The sequence below is a fragment of the Myotis brandtii genome, unplaced genomic scaffold, assembly GCF_000412655.1.
Source record: "Myotis brandtii unplaced genomic scaffold, ASM41265v1 scaffold187, whole genome shotgun sequence".
Lineage (NCBI taxonomy): Eukaryota > Metazoa > Chordata > Mammalia > Chiroptera > Vespertilionidae > Myotis > Myotis brandtii.
The window spans coordinates 2078449-2091101 of record NW_005356944.1 but is presented as its reverse complement, the minus strand read 5'-3'; the positions used below and the strand labels follow the sequence as shown (position 1 = coordinate 2091101).

Sequence of the window (12653 nt, the reverse complement as noted above, 5' to 3'; positions counted from 1 at the left end):
CAGGTGCGGCACCCCACCTCTCTCCCCCCGGGCGCATCGCGCGGGGCAGCCATGGCGCGAGGAGACATCCCGCAGGACAGGCAAGTTGGGGACCAGGGGGGTGAGCACGGAAATCCGGTGGCCGTGGGCAGCGCAGACCCGCTTCCTTGGGCGCGCTAAGGCGCAAAGCCGAGCGAATGGAACTACAATTCCCATTAGCCGCCTCCTCCGCGGCCTGCGCCAGGGTGATGGGGGCTGTAGTCCGCTCTGCAGCGAGGATGGGGGAGGAGTGGGGGACGGGAGGGGCGACCCAGGAGCTGCGCCCTCGGGGTGACCTTCTGACGGATCCCCACAGCTACCACCTGGTCGGGGTCAGCTTCTTTATCCTTGGGCTGGGCACGCTCCTTCCCTGGAACTTCTTCATCACGGCCATCCCGGTGAGACTCGCGGCGGAGTGACAGCCCCACGGCCACAACCGCCCTCTGTCCCTGCGACGCCGCCTTTGACTCCTCATTGTGCCCGGGTGCCCGCTGAAGCATGGAGCCCCTGAGAGAGGAGGTGCCCCTGTGGCTAGGAAGGTCAAGCTTTCGGGGCTGCCCGATCCTAGAGGGGCAAGGCCACCGGCCCAGGGGGTCCGGTGCTAGTCACTCCAAAACTGGGCACCCACAGTACGAGTTCCATCCATTCATCCAACAGAGAGTAAATGTGCACCTACTGTGGGCCACGCCCTGGTCTTGGCACTGGGCACTGGAGGAAACTTAACAGGAAGGCTGCATCCTCACAGAGCTGAGTTCTCGCCGGGGAAGGCAGGAACGTAGCGCTGTTCTCTCTGGGACTGGGTTGTTCATATATATTCAGTACAGCTTTCTAGACGCTCCTCGGTGCCCGGCTCTGTGCTGGGCCCTGCAGACCCCAAACTGAATTAGCCTCTGGTCTAGAAAGCAAGGCGGGTGCCAGGGAGCTATTAATAATGTAACGAAACGTGACCCGTGGCCTCCCAGGCTTGGGTCTCCAGGGGAGGGAACAGAGCAAGAGATGGGGCACGAAGGGGAGGCTAGGCTCCGGTTCTGAAGGCCCCAAATGCTGTTTCCAAACCTTGAGGCTTTGCCCTGCAGGCCGTAGGGAGCCATGGGCACTGGGAGCGGGGGTTAAGCAGGGTGTGCGTTCCAGAGAGAATGTGGTTGGTCAGCACGTAAGCCAGAGCCTGGCTTACTGTAGCCTCAGTGAGTACTCAGGAACCTAGAAGCTGCTGCTGGAGCGGCGGTGGGGGCTGGAGCCAGGACACCGGTGGAGAGGGGTGATCTGGAGATGAAGCAAGGCCCCGTTGGGGGTTCTTAGGGCTCGGCTCTGTTCCAGATCTCAGCCGTTCGATTCAGTGCACATTCACTGAGCTCCAACTGTGCCAGGTTCTGGGAACAGTACAAGGACAGACAGACAGTCCCCACAGAAATTAACCGAACCATCCCAAGGCGGGGCCGGCAGTGGGGAGGCGGGGCGGTTCCTGAGGGTGTGCTGTAGGGTGACCCTGTCCCCCCTCTCCCGGACCCCTGGCAGTACTTCCAGGGGCGGCTGGCGGGGGCCAACAGCACGATTGTGACCTTGAGCACCAACCACACTGGCCCTGCAGACACCTTCAACTTCAACAACTGGGTGACGCTGCTGTCCCAGCTGCCCCTGCTGCTCTTCACACTCCTCAACTCCTTCCTGTACCAGTGGTGAGCGGCCGGCCTCCGGACTCCCTCCCAGGCCATCCTCTGTTGTCCCTGCCCCACCCCTGCTGAGGCAGCTCCATCTGGGCCCAGGGAAGACCTCCCTTCCTTCCTCCACACTCCCCGCATCTTCCCCCACCCCCTGCCCAGCCCTGGGCTGAACCTCCTGCCACCTCGCTCGGCCTGACCTGGGTCCAGCTGATGCCCACTCTGCCCCCCTTATGAGCAGCATCCCTGAGACGGTGCGGATTCTGGGCAGCCTGCTGGTCATCCTGCTGCTCTTCGCCCTGACGGCCGCGTTGGTCAAGGTGGACATGACGCCCGGACCCTTCTTCTCCATCACCATGGCCTCTGTCTGGTTCATCAACTGTGAGGACCACTGCCCCTGCCCACCTCCCTGCCCAGCACCCCCAGGACTTCAGCCCAGCCTCCTTTTTGTAACTAAAAGGGCCCAATGTACCCAAAAAGGGAAGGCAGCAGCAGCAGCACCCAGATCCCTGATGAGAAACTGAGGCCCAGATGGAAAGGAAAAGTCACTGTGACAGGCCCCCGTTGCTCGAAGAGCTGGCCTCCTGACCCCTAGACCTGCAAGTGTATGGATGCTCCTCCGAAGAGGAGTGAATGGGGGTTGTTACCCCAGAGTTTGCCTACCAACCTCATCCAGAGTCCACAGTGTGTCCTGCTGACATCCCCTCCAGGGAGCCCCTGAAGCCTACCTAGTTGAGCGGCAGTCCCCATTCTTGTCCCTCCACAGCCTTCTGTGCAGTTCTGCAGGGCAGCCTCTTTGGACAGCTGGGCACCATGCCCTCCACCTACAGCACCCTCTTCCTCAGCGGCCAGGGCCTGGCTGGGATCTTTGCTGCTCTTGCCATGCTCATGTCCATGGCCAGTGAGTAGACTTGGGTGACTGGGGGTGGGGGGGAGGGTGGCCTCTGGGATTCTGGGGGGTTGGGAGAGTGTGCCAGGAGTGAGATGCTCTGGGATCTGGGTGGAGACAGAGGTTGTGAGGAGCTGGGGGTTGGGTTTGGTTTCTACAGTGAGAGAGTGACTGGGTGAGGATTGGGTTAACTTGGATCCAAGGGCAGGATTCCTGAGGCCAACAGTGACATGTCGCTGCAGGTGAGGTTGAGGCAAGGAGGAACAGGTTTGGGATTCAGATAGATTTGTGTTCAAATCACAGTTCCTCTGCCCCCTAGTGGCAGGGCATTGGACAAAGCACCTAACCTGTGTCAGTTTCCTCACCAACATGGTTATTATGGTTCCATCATCAGATTGTAAGGAGCATGCAGTAACAATGAGCACATAGTAGGTGCTCAAAAAAACAAACAAATAGTACAGTGCGAGTGGGAGAGGTGAAGGGCTGGGCTGGGGCTGGGGCTCTGACCGGATTCCCGCGTTGTTTGTGAGAGGAGTGGAAGAGGCCGGGGGGTGAATCTGAGACGGTCATAATAGGAAGTGGGACCTGAGTTGTTATCCCTGTGGGAGCAAGTGGGACCAGCCACCTCCCCGCTGCAGCTGGACTTTCCTCACAGGTGGCGTGGATGCCCAGACCTCGGCCCTGGGGTACTTCATCACACCCTGCGTGGGCATCTTCGTGTCCATCGTGTGTTACCTGAGCCTGCCCTACATGGTGAGCCTGGCACTGAAGTCGAGGCTGCCCTTCAGAGCATCTCAGATACAGCCCTGATCTGAGCCTGACGTCCCAAGGGAGGTGGAGGGGACCTAGCCCCAGTCCTGATCCCCAAAGGAGTCAGCCACTAGGGGACCCCAGCCTGTGGCGAGCCGGCACAGCCATGGCATACTCAGCCCCAGGGCGCCTTATGTGCCATGCCAGCTCAGCCTGGCTCAGTGACCCTGAGAGGGGGCGGTGAAGGATTAAGAAAAGACAGACAAGAGAATGAAAGCTGGGTCTCAGTGGGACGCTGCTCCTCTGATGGAGAGACAGCGCCCGCGCCCACAAGCCGTGTCTTTATTTTATAGCAGATGCCGCGAGGCACAGTAAGGGCGTGATCAAGATGTTTACAACATTCTCGTGGGTTTCAGTCCCACTCAACTACATGCACCTGAACTCTCTTACTCAGGCACGTGGGGCCATGTGTTTGGACTATAGGTTCAAGCTTACTACAGCTGTTGGCTATGATTGTGCTGGGAGGGCTCTCCCCTCCAAGCTGGGACTTGCACGTGGCAATGAGAGGACTGTGCCCTCTCCTCAGTCCAAGGCTTGAACCTGTCCAAACACTGTAGCCGCACCCCACACAGCCTCTAAGCCAACAGGGTGTGGAGGGATCCAGACACCTCAGCCAAGCCCAGCAGGACCAACGCTTGCCTTCTGCAGGAGCTGGCCCGCTACTACCTGGCCAGGAAACCATCGCTGGCACAAGGTCAGGAGCTGGAGACCAAAGCTGAGCTCCTCCGGTCTGGTGAGCCCTGGGCCCTGCTGGGGAGGGGGAGGCCCAGAGGAAGCTAGAGGCACCTCCCCGGGGAAAGACGTGCTTTCTGTCTCCAACTAGAGCCCTCCCCGCTAGTAGTAGCCTTGTATGAGCAGAGGCAGAAAAAAAATCATGAACGAAGTCCTCCCTTTGCCCTTTGGGCCTCAGAGTCCTCCTCCGTGAGGGGGAGGCAGTAGCACTTCGGGCATGCAAGTTCTGGATCCGAACGCATCTGAGTTTGAGTTCCAGCTGCACAACATCCAAGCTGTGTGGCCTCAGGCAAGTCACTGAACCCCCCTGAGCCTCCATGTCCTTCCTTATAGAGCGATGGCAGTGAGATAGTCCCTTCAAGGTGCTTAATCTACCCAGCACATGCATGTGCTTAATAAATAGTAGCCAAGCCTATTTCTCTTTGCCTGAACCCTGGGCTGAAGGAGGGTCACTTGTTTTAATTGCTGGGAATCTCCCCTCATAGGTAAGGCTCACAGGCATGACCCTGCCGTCCCTCTTGCCCCAGATGAGAAGAACGGGATTCCCAACAGCCCTCAGAAGGCAGCCCTGACTCTGGAACTTGACCCTGAGAAGGAGCCAGAGCTGGAGCCAGAGGAACCCCAGAAGCCAGGAAAACCTTCCGTTTTCATTGTCTTCCGAAAGGTTTGCCTTGGATATAACCCCCGACCACCACCCCTGGGGAAGAGACGCCGCTCTCTCTGGCCCTCCCCAGAGACTCAGAATGGAATGGGCCTTAGCATTCACCTGGTCCACCCCAAGGTGGCAGGGTCAGTGGGTCGCGGACACAGCGGAGCCAGGCCCCAGGTGTCCTGCTCCCGGGCCAGGGCTTTGGCAGGAGGGTGGGGGCTGAGTGTTAGGCCCCAGGCCTGCCCCCCTGCTCACACCCCTGCCTCCGGCTCCCAGATCTGGCTGACGGCGCTGTGCCTTGTGTTGGTCTTCACAGTCACCCTGTCTGTCTTCCCCGCCATCACAGCCATGGTGACCAGCTCCACCAGTCCTGGGAAGTGGAGTGAGTGTTGGGAAGCGGAAGAGGGCTGGGCAGGGGAGCGAAGGGGAGAGCAGGAAGAGGGGAGTGGGGACCAGGATGAGCCTTTCTCTCTCCCAGGTCAGTTCTTCAACCCCATCTGCTGCTTCCTGCTCTTCAACATCATGGACTGCCTGGGCCGGAGCCTGACCTCGTACTTCATGTGGGTGAGCACACCTGGGCGGGGGGCCTGAAGGTTCTAGGCAGCAGCTGGATAGCAGAGGGTGTGAAAGAGCACAGAACGGGCATTTCCCAACAGTCCAACTGTCTGGGCCTGGAATGGACAGACACCAGGTGGCAGTGAGCAGCGGCTCCGAGAGGTATGCAAGCCCAGGCTTGCACTGGGAGCTCCTTGGAAGCGGACACTCTGTCCAGTGGACCCGTGTCCTCAGCATCCAGCCCAGGGCCAGCCCTCTGTGCTTGGAGACGTGCGTGGAGGTTTCTGTGCCACGTGAGAGGGGCCACAACAGTCCTAGTGTTTGCATAGCTTTGAGCCAAGGTGCTGCGTCATTAAATGAAATCTTTCACGGAGACACAATAAATACAGTAGATCCAAGAGGAGCTGCTCTGATCCAAGCAGGATGGGGCTTGGATCCCCAGCTTCCAGTCCCATTCAGCAACCCCATCCGCCCCAAAGGGGTCTGTGGAACCCCCAGGGATGTTCGGAGGAACCAAGTTTGAAAACCAAAGATGCTGTCTAAGGCCTCTTCCGGTCCTGCCATGGAGAGACCACAAGCTGGGGATGGGCAGAGGCAGAGGCCGGTCCTTGCGCGCTGGGTGGCCTTGGCCCACCCCCTCGTCCTCCACAGGCCCGAGAGCTGGGTCCTGACCAGCTCATGTCGGGCGGCTCAGGGGAAGTGAGGCAGGAGTCCGTCGGGGTGCCCCTGGAGCAGAGGCCCTGCTCGCAGGGACTGCCCTGACCCCAGCTTCTGCCGCAGCCGGACCAGGACAGCCGGCTGCTGCCCCTGCTGGTCTGCCTGCGTGTCCTGTTCATTCCGCTCTTCATGCTGTGCCACGTGCCCCAGAGGTCCCGGCTGCCCACCCTCTTCCCCCAGGACGCCTACTTCATCACCTTCATGATGGTCTTCGCTGTTTCCAATGGTTACCTGGTGTCCCTCACCATGTGCCTGGCGCCCAGGTCTGGGGACAGCCCGGGAGGGCCTGGGGGTGGGAGGTGGGTTAACTCTTTGAGGGGGGACAGCCTGCAAGGGGGGGCTCATTCTGCTCTGGCCAGCCCTGCCCCAGCTGCCTCCAGGCCTCACTGATGCCACCCTGTCGGCCCAGGAGCTAGGTAGACGGTGACTCCACTGGGGAGGTTCCTGCCTGGAAAAGTCACCCAGGCACTGGTTCTGGGGCCTCCTCTCTGGGCCTCAGTTTCCCCATCTGTGAGATAAACGGGTTGGACTATTATTTCTTAGGGCCCAGCTACTCCCCAAATTCTCAGTTGAAGGGGAGCTAAAGTTTTGCTCAAAAACAGGGTTCATAGGCTATTAGTGTCGGGACAATGGAGTTGAGAATCCAGAGGTGATGGGGGCGGGCAGTGTGGGGACGTTTTATCAACAGGGACAGCAGAATCTAGAATCCTAGAATACTGGACCCCAGGGGCCTAGAGATGTCCTTGTCCAGGGTCCCCGTTTCACCGATCGGGGAACAAGTCTGGAGAGAAGGGCCTCATTCCCGTGACTGGAGGTTGGGTCAGCACAGACCAGAACTCGGTGTCCCCGAAGGAGGGCTGGGCCACTGGGGCTGGGTCCAGGCTGGGCAGGGCATTGTCTAAGAGCTCCCGCCCCTGTGTGTTCTAGGCAGGTGCTGCCACACGAGAGGGAGGTGGCCGGCGCCCTCATGACCTTCTTCCTGGCCCTGGGGCTGTCCTGTGGAGCCTCCCTCTCCTTCCTCTTCAAGGCGCTGCTCTGAAGGCTCCGTGGAGGGCTCTCCCAGCAGCTCTCTTCTCGCCGCCCCTTCGGAGCCGAGACCCAGGGCAGAGGAGTGGCGAGCCGGCTCAGGCTCTGCTGGGCTGGGGCCCCTTGGTCTGGAGGTGCCCGGAGGAGGCAGGTGCCGTTTCCTTCCCGGGCTTCCTCGGGGTGCTGCGAGGAAGACTTCACCACCGGTCATGCCAACCCTCCCCCAGGGCGGAGGCGACGCTCAGAGACGGACACTATCCAGAAGCACAGAAGCCCTCCCTGAACAGGTGGCTGTCGGGCCGAGGGCCTGGCCCTGCCCAGCATCAGGAGCGCATGTATCATTGGTCACAGAACACAACCCTGGCCATCGAGGGAGATCCGAGGCCACCGCGGGGCCTTGCCGAGGGTGCGGCTGGTGTGGCCCCAGCCTCAGGTTCCGAGTGGGAGTGTGGGCCGGCCCAGGCCAGGAACTCTTCTCGCCAGGAACTCAGCGACCCCGTGGTCAGGTCTCTCGGACCCCAGGACAGAGGATGCCAGGGAAGTTGAGGGGAGCGGGGAGAGAGAACAGAAATTAGGGATCTGAGGGTGCTCAAAGGACCGTCTGGGCCTCAGACAATGTTTTTGTTGCCAGCACTTACTGTCTCCACCCCCAGAGCCCAGCGGGGCGGGGCCCCAGGTCTGTAGTTAGCCTGCATGTGTGCACTGCGCTTCAGTGTGCAAAGCTCTTCCACGCCTGCTCTCTCACAGCCGCATTGAGGCCCTTGGAGGGAGCCGGGCAGGGATTGTGCTCCCCCTTTGTACAGGTGAGGGAACTGAGTCCCGGGGTAAGTGTCCGATTCGCAGCAGAGCTGGGGCCCCCTCCTCCCTGTAGGTGCTGTTCTTCCAGCCCAATTCCTGCTTCTCTCCCTCAAGGGGATCAAAGCACAGCACTGAGCACTCCCCCTTTCTTCTGTTTCTCTCTGATCCTGCTCCTGGGTCCAATAACAATCTTCTTCATTTGTATAATGAGGTCTCTGAGTCTTTCTTTCCAAAGTGCTTTCCGCTCTATTGGCTTTGATGAGCTGGGTGGGGTGGGGATGGTTGTACCCATTTGGCAGTTGGGATGACTGAGGCCCGAGAGGGGCAAGGATTTGTGAGCATTCCTGCAATGGCCAAGGGATATTGACCTGCAAGGAGCCCTATACTCCTGGGCAGAGCACTGGGCTGCATGGACGACTATCACTCTTCCAGGCTCCTCTGCATCGCAGGCTTCCCTTTCTCAGAAATGGAGCTTTACAGAGGCAGCCAGCTGGTTCTGAGGGACGGAGGAGAGGCCTGCTTCACACACCCCTGTCCTACCATGCCCAACCCAGAGAAAAGCACGGTGGGTTTTTTGCCATTTTAGGCACTGACTTTGCTGCCCACTTGCCCCCCTCCCTTCTGTGAACAGTCACTGAAGAGTTATTTTATACCGGGAGCTGAGCCAGGCCCCCTGCTCAGAAGCCAGAGGCGGTTTTGATATCAAAGAGGAAAGTGAAGCAATATATGGCCTTGACAGCTGACATACAAGCCACAGGAAGATCCCCAGTGAGGATTCATTCTTTTGACCACAATCCATGGTGCCAGGCCCTGGCTGGTCTGGTGACCCTGAAACAAAGAAGGAGTGGTCTGTGTTCCCAAGGCCATAGGAGACAATGCAACTTGTCCTGGGGTTTGTGAAGGCCCTGGGCCTTCTGGGAAGTCAGGGCAGGCATCCCAAAGGGAGCATTCCCCCAGCTGGGTCTTGAGGGATGAATATGAGTGTGCTGGGCTGGAGTGGGGGAAGGGCACCCCAGGCAGAGGTACCAGAGGGTGTGGAAGGCATGGACATGGAATATTCAGAGAACAGTGGGGACTTCTGGCAGGGGGTGGGGTGAGGAAGCCCCTAGGATGTGAGGGAGGGAGAAGAGAGGTTGAGGCTGGAGCAGTGGGTTGGGGACAAATGATAAAGAACCTTAGCAATGAGGACTAAATGGGAGTAGAGAGAAGAGGAGGGATACGGGAGAGAAGAGGGCATTTGCCTCTACAGAGGCTGCTTAACTTAGAGGTTAAGTGCCTGTTAAGAGTTCTAAAACCAAAGCCAGGCCTTTCAGAATGCAAGGTGGTTCAACATACAGAAACACATCGGTGTAAACACCACACGGCACATGAATAGAATGAAGGGGGAAACCACATGATCATCTCAATTGATGCAGAAAAAGCATCTGACAAAATCCAACACTTCAAGATGAAAACACCCAACAAACGAGGAACAGATGGGAACTTCCTCAGCCTGATAAAGGGCATTTATGGAAAATCCATCGCTAATGTCATACTCGATGTGAAGGACTGAAAGCCTTCCCCCCAAGGTCAGGAACAAGAAGAGGATCCCCTCTTTTACCATTGCATCTCTTCACCTTTGTACTGGAAGTTCTAGCCTGAGCAATTTGGCAAGAAAGAAGAAGTAAAACTACCCAGATTCACAGATGATATAATATATACATATACAGAAAATCCTAAAGAATACACACACACACACACACACACACACACACACACACACAACTATTAGAGGTAATAAGTGAATTTAGTAAAGTTTCAGGATTCAAGATCAAATACAGTAGTATTTCTACACATTGTTTTTTCTTTTTTTAAAGAATATTGTATATTTTATTATTTGTACACTGTGTTATATATCCTTTATTTTTTAAAATACTTTTTTATTGATTTTAGAGAGGAAGGGAGAGAGAGAAATAGAAACATCAATGATAAGAGAGAATCATCGATTGGCCAGCCTCCTGCATGCCCCCTACTGGGGATCAAGCCTGCAACCCCAGGCATGTTTCCTTGACTGGAATCGAACCTGGGACCCTTCAGTCCACAGGCTGACACTCTATCCACTGAACCAAACCAGCCAGGGCTGATGAGTGGGTTTTCCTCTCTCACCAGGCCATGCTCTGACACACGCTGAGTGCCCTACCATGTAACTCCATCCGCTGGGGAGAGCATCAGATCCCACAAGTTAAGGACTCAGTCCCGTGAGACTGCCCCACTGCAGATGCCAATGGCAAGTCCAGGTTGTAACCTGTACTTCTGACCAACTGGCTATAAATCAGACTCCAGCACCCCTGCCCTGGGGTTCAATTAATTTGCTAGAGCAGCTCACAGCACTCAGAGAAACATGTTCTTGCTGGATTACAGATTTATTATAAAAGCTAGAAGTCAGGACAGCCAGATGGGAGAGCTGCAGAGGGCAACGTCTGTGGGAAGCAGACCTCTTGGTAATGGTTTTTAACTGCTCTTCGAATGTCTCACGCCCCACTCCATCACAGCCAGCCCCTGACCCTGGCCAGGCCCCACAATAGGGGCTTTCGGCCTTCCTCCGGCCCCTTCCACGTGGCTTTCCTTGATAATGGCCAAGCCCAGTCACTACTTTTCAGTCCCCCTTAGACTAGAGCCCCTGGGGACACTTCAGAAGCCTCTGATTTACTGGTTCAGAAAACGAGAATTGGTGCCCGCTGTGGGCTAGCATTGCCGTGGGTGAGGGCAGGTATTGTGGGCAGATGCCCCGACAATTGAGGCAGAAAATAGGTGTTGGATGAGTACCGTAGATGAAACACAAATGCTCAAAGGGCCGAGTGAGCAGGAAGGTGCAGGGTTGAGACTTTGGCAAAGAAAAGACTGTTTGCAAAGGGGGAGTCACTCTTACACTCTGGCCAGTTGTCACCCTGTAGGAACGAAGCCTGGTATTGCCAGATCTTCCAGAATTCAAAACAGAAGCTGGAAATGTGGGTTTTATGTCCAATCTCCTGATTCACCAAAGTTAACAACTAATGTAATTTAAATTGTGTTGTTGTTGTTGTTTTTAACACTGAGCAGGTCGAAGAAAGCCCAAATGGCATCAGATCTGGCTTCTGTGCCTCCAGTTTCTGAGGTCTTCGCACCATTTTCTCCTCTGGCGCAGGTCACCAACGAACACCTTCAGGGACATGCCTGTCCCCTGCGAGGCCTCCTTCCCGGTGCCGAACACAGTTCCCGGGCTGAGCAGCTCCGGAGGTGTTATTGCTGGGGGCTGTGGAATACAGGGCTCCTGGCCACTTTTCAGCTCAACAACCTTGACTCCCACTGCCTGTGGAGCAGTGGAGAAACGCCTTGCCCTGTCCCAGAGCACCTTCCCAAGATTCACAGCGCCAAATAGTTATTACCTATAATTGATGTATCAGTCCAAGTACCTGCCCTTCCCCCCAGACTCTCCTCTTCTAAAGAACCCACGGTTCAATTATTCACAAACACTCACTAAGCACCTTTGTATAAGGCTGGTGTTAGAATACTCAAGACCTTCTGCATGTGTGTGTGTGTGTGTGTGTTCAGGAAGGTGTGCGGATACAAGGTCTCCCTCATGGGAGGGTTGTGTGGGGAGGAAAATCACTGGGCTGAATAGAGTAGTAATTAAGGATCAAATACCACCCTCACCACCACCACCACCACCACCCCCCCGCTTGAATTCCACTACTGTAGTCAGGGAAAGGGTGATTCTAGGAGGTGCTTCTCTGATTAATAAACAGGCCCCTAATTTGGCATTGGCCAGAATTTTGGATCTGGTCTTCAAGGTGCCACTGAGCCCCGAGCCCTCTAAGGCAGTGGTTCTCAACCTTCCTAATGCTGCAACCCTTTCATACAGTTCCTCATGTGGTGGTGACCCCCAACCATAAAATTATTTTCGTGGCTACTTCATAACTGTAATTTTGCTACTGTTATGAATTGTAATGTAAATATCTGATATGCAGGATGTATTTTCATTGTTACACATTGAACATAATTAAAGCATAGTGATTAATCACAAAAACAATATGTAATTATATATTCAATATGTGTTTTCCGATGGTCTTAGGCGACCCCTGTGAAAGGGTCATTCGACCCCCAAAGGGTTCTCGATCCACAGGTTGAGAACCGCTGCCTAAGGAGAAAGAAAAGTACTCCTCTAACGCCGCCCAGAGGGTCCGATACAGGGTATGGGAAGAGCCTGAAGCGGGAGGAGAGGTGTGGTGAACTGGGGCTCTGGCTGGATCACATTGTCCCCAGCGTGGTGCTCCAGACCCGCGGGATATAGAAAATAAAGAGCCATCTCCTGTGTAAAACGCGACCGACGAGGATGGGATTCGAACCCACGCGTGCAAAGCACAATGGATTAGCAGTCCATCGCCTTAACCACTCGGCCACCTCGTCCCACGCGCATGCCTACCCTTCTAAATTCCCTTATCTCGTCCGCACCATCTGAGCCCCTCCTACACCCACTGTTCAGCGCAGCCCTGGTAGGATCTCCTGGAGGGAGAAACCGCAGAAAGAAAGGGTTTGTGCGTGTTCCTTTCCTCCCGCCGCAGCCGCGAACCCGCACCATCCGTCACCCAGCTGCAGCTGAGCTCTGCCGCGGTTTCCCTCCCTGAGCCCGGGGCGAGCGCGTCAAGGTTTCGGAACTCGGTCGGTCCGGGGGGCGGGGATCAGGGACTGACTCGGAGGGAGTGGGTGCTTGTTTCTGGGAACCCAGCGATGCCGCCTCGGGCAGAGCCAGCGTTTGCAAAGCGCGCGGCGCGGGCGGCGAGTG

At 56.6% G+C, this 12653-nt stretch overlaps 1 protein-coding gene and 1 non-coding gene across 5 annotated transcripts; one reads left to right on the top strand and one right to left on the bottom strand.

Annotated features, from left to right (window-relative positions):
• Window positions 1-6: 6 nt before the first annotated feature.
• Window positions 7-7295, top strand: SLC29A2 (solute carrier family 29 (equilibrative nucleoside transporter), member 2). 4 transcript variants are annotated; one of them, XM_005864278.2, is made up of 12 exons: window positions 7-80; window positions 335-416; window positions 1534-1694; window positions 1918-2057; window positions 2443-2577; window positions 3221-3318; window positions 4024-4108; window positions 4635-4771; window positions 5033-5138; window positions 5235-5320; window positions 6092-6291; window positions 6956-7295. In XM_005864278.2, exons 1-12 carry the CDS (start codon window positions 52-54, stop codon window positions 7065-7067), a joined length of 1371 nt encoding a protein of 456 aa, XP_005864340.1. In that variant the 5' UTR covers window positions 7-51; the 3' UTR covers window positions 7068-7295. The 4 variants fall into 4 exon arrangements, with proteins under 4 accessions (XP_005864340.1, XP_014393553.1, XP_014393555.1 ...); XM_014538067.1 differs by having other exon boundaries at window positions 4593-4771; window positions 6956-7156; XM_014538069.1 differs by lacking the exon at window positions 335-416 and having other exon boundaries at window positions 1566-1694; window positions 4593-4771; window positions 6956-7156.
• A 4900-nt stretch (window positions 7296-12195) lies between these two features.
• TRNAS-GCU lies at window positions 12196-12277 on the bottom strand. The gene has a single exon. It is a non-coding gene; the product is annotated as a tRNA-Ser (tRNA).
• Between the last annotated feature and the right edge of the window lie 376 nt (window positions 12278-12653).

What these genes read in the sequence shown, in the direction of transcription:
- SLC29A2 (XM_014538067.1), top strand. Translation starts at nt 52, where the DNA reads ATGGCGCGAGGAGACATCCCGCAGGACAG. An exon ending in ACCTGAGCCTGCCCTACATG is followed by an intron (nt 3,319 to 4,023) that starts GTGAGCCTGGCA and finishes TGCCTTCTGCAG; the next exon opens with GAGCTGGCCCGCTACTACCT. An exon ending in CACCAGTCCTGGGAAGTGGA is followed by an intron (nt 5,139 to 5,234) that starts GTGAGTGTTGGG and finishes TCTCTCTCCCAG; the next exon opens with GTCAGTTCTTCAACCCCATC.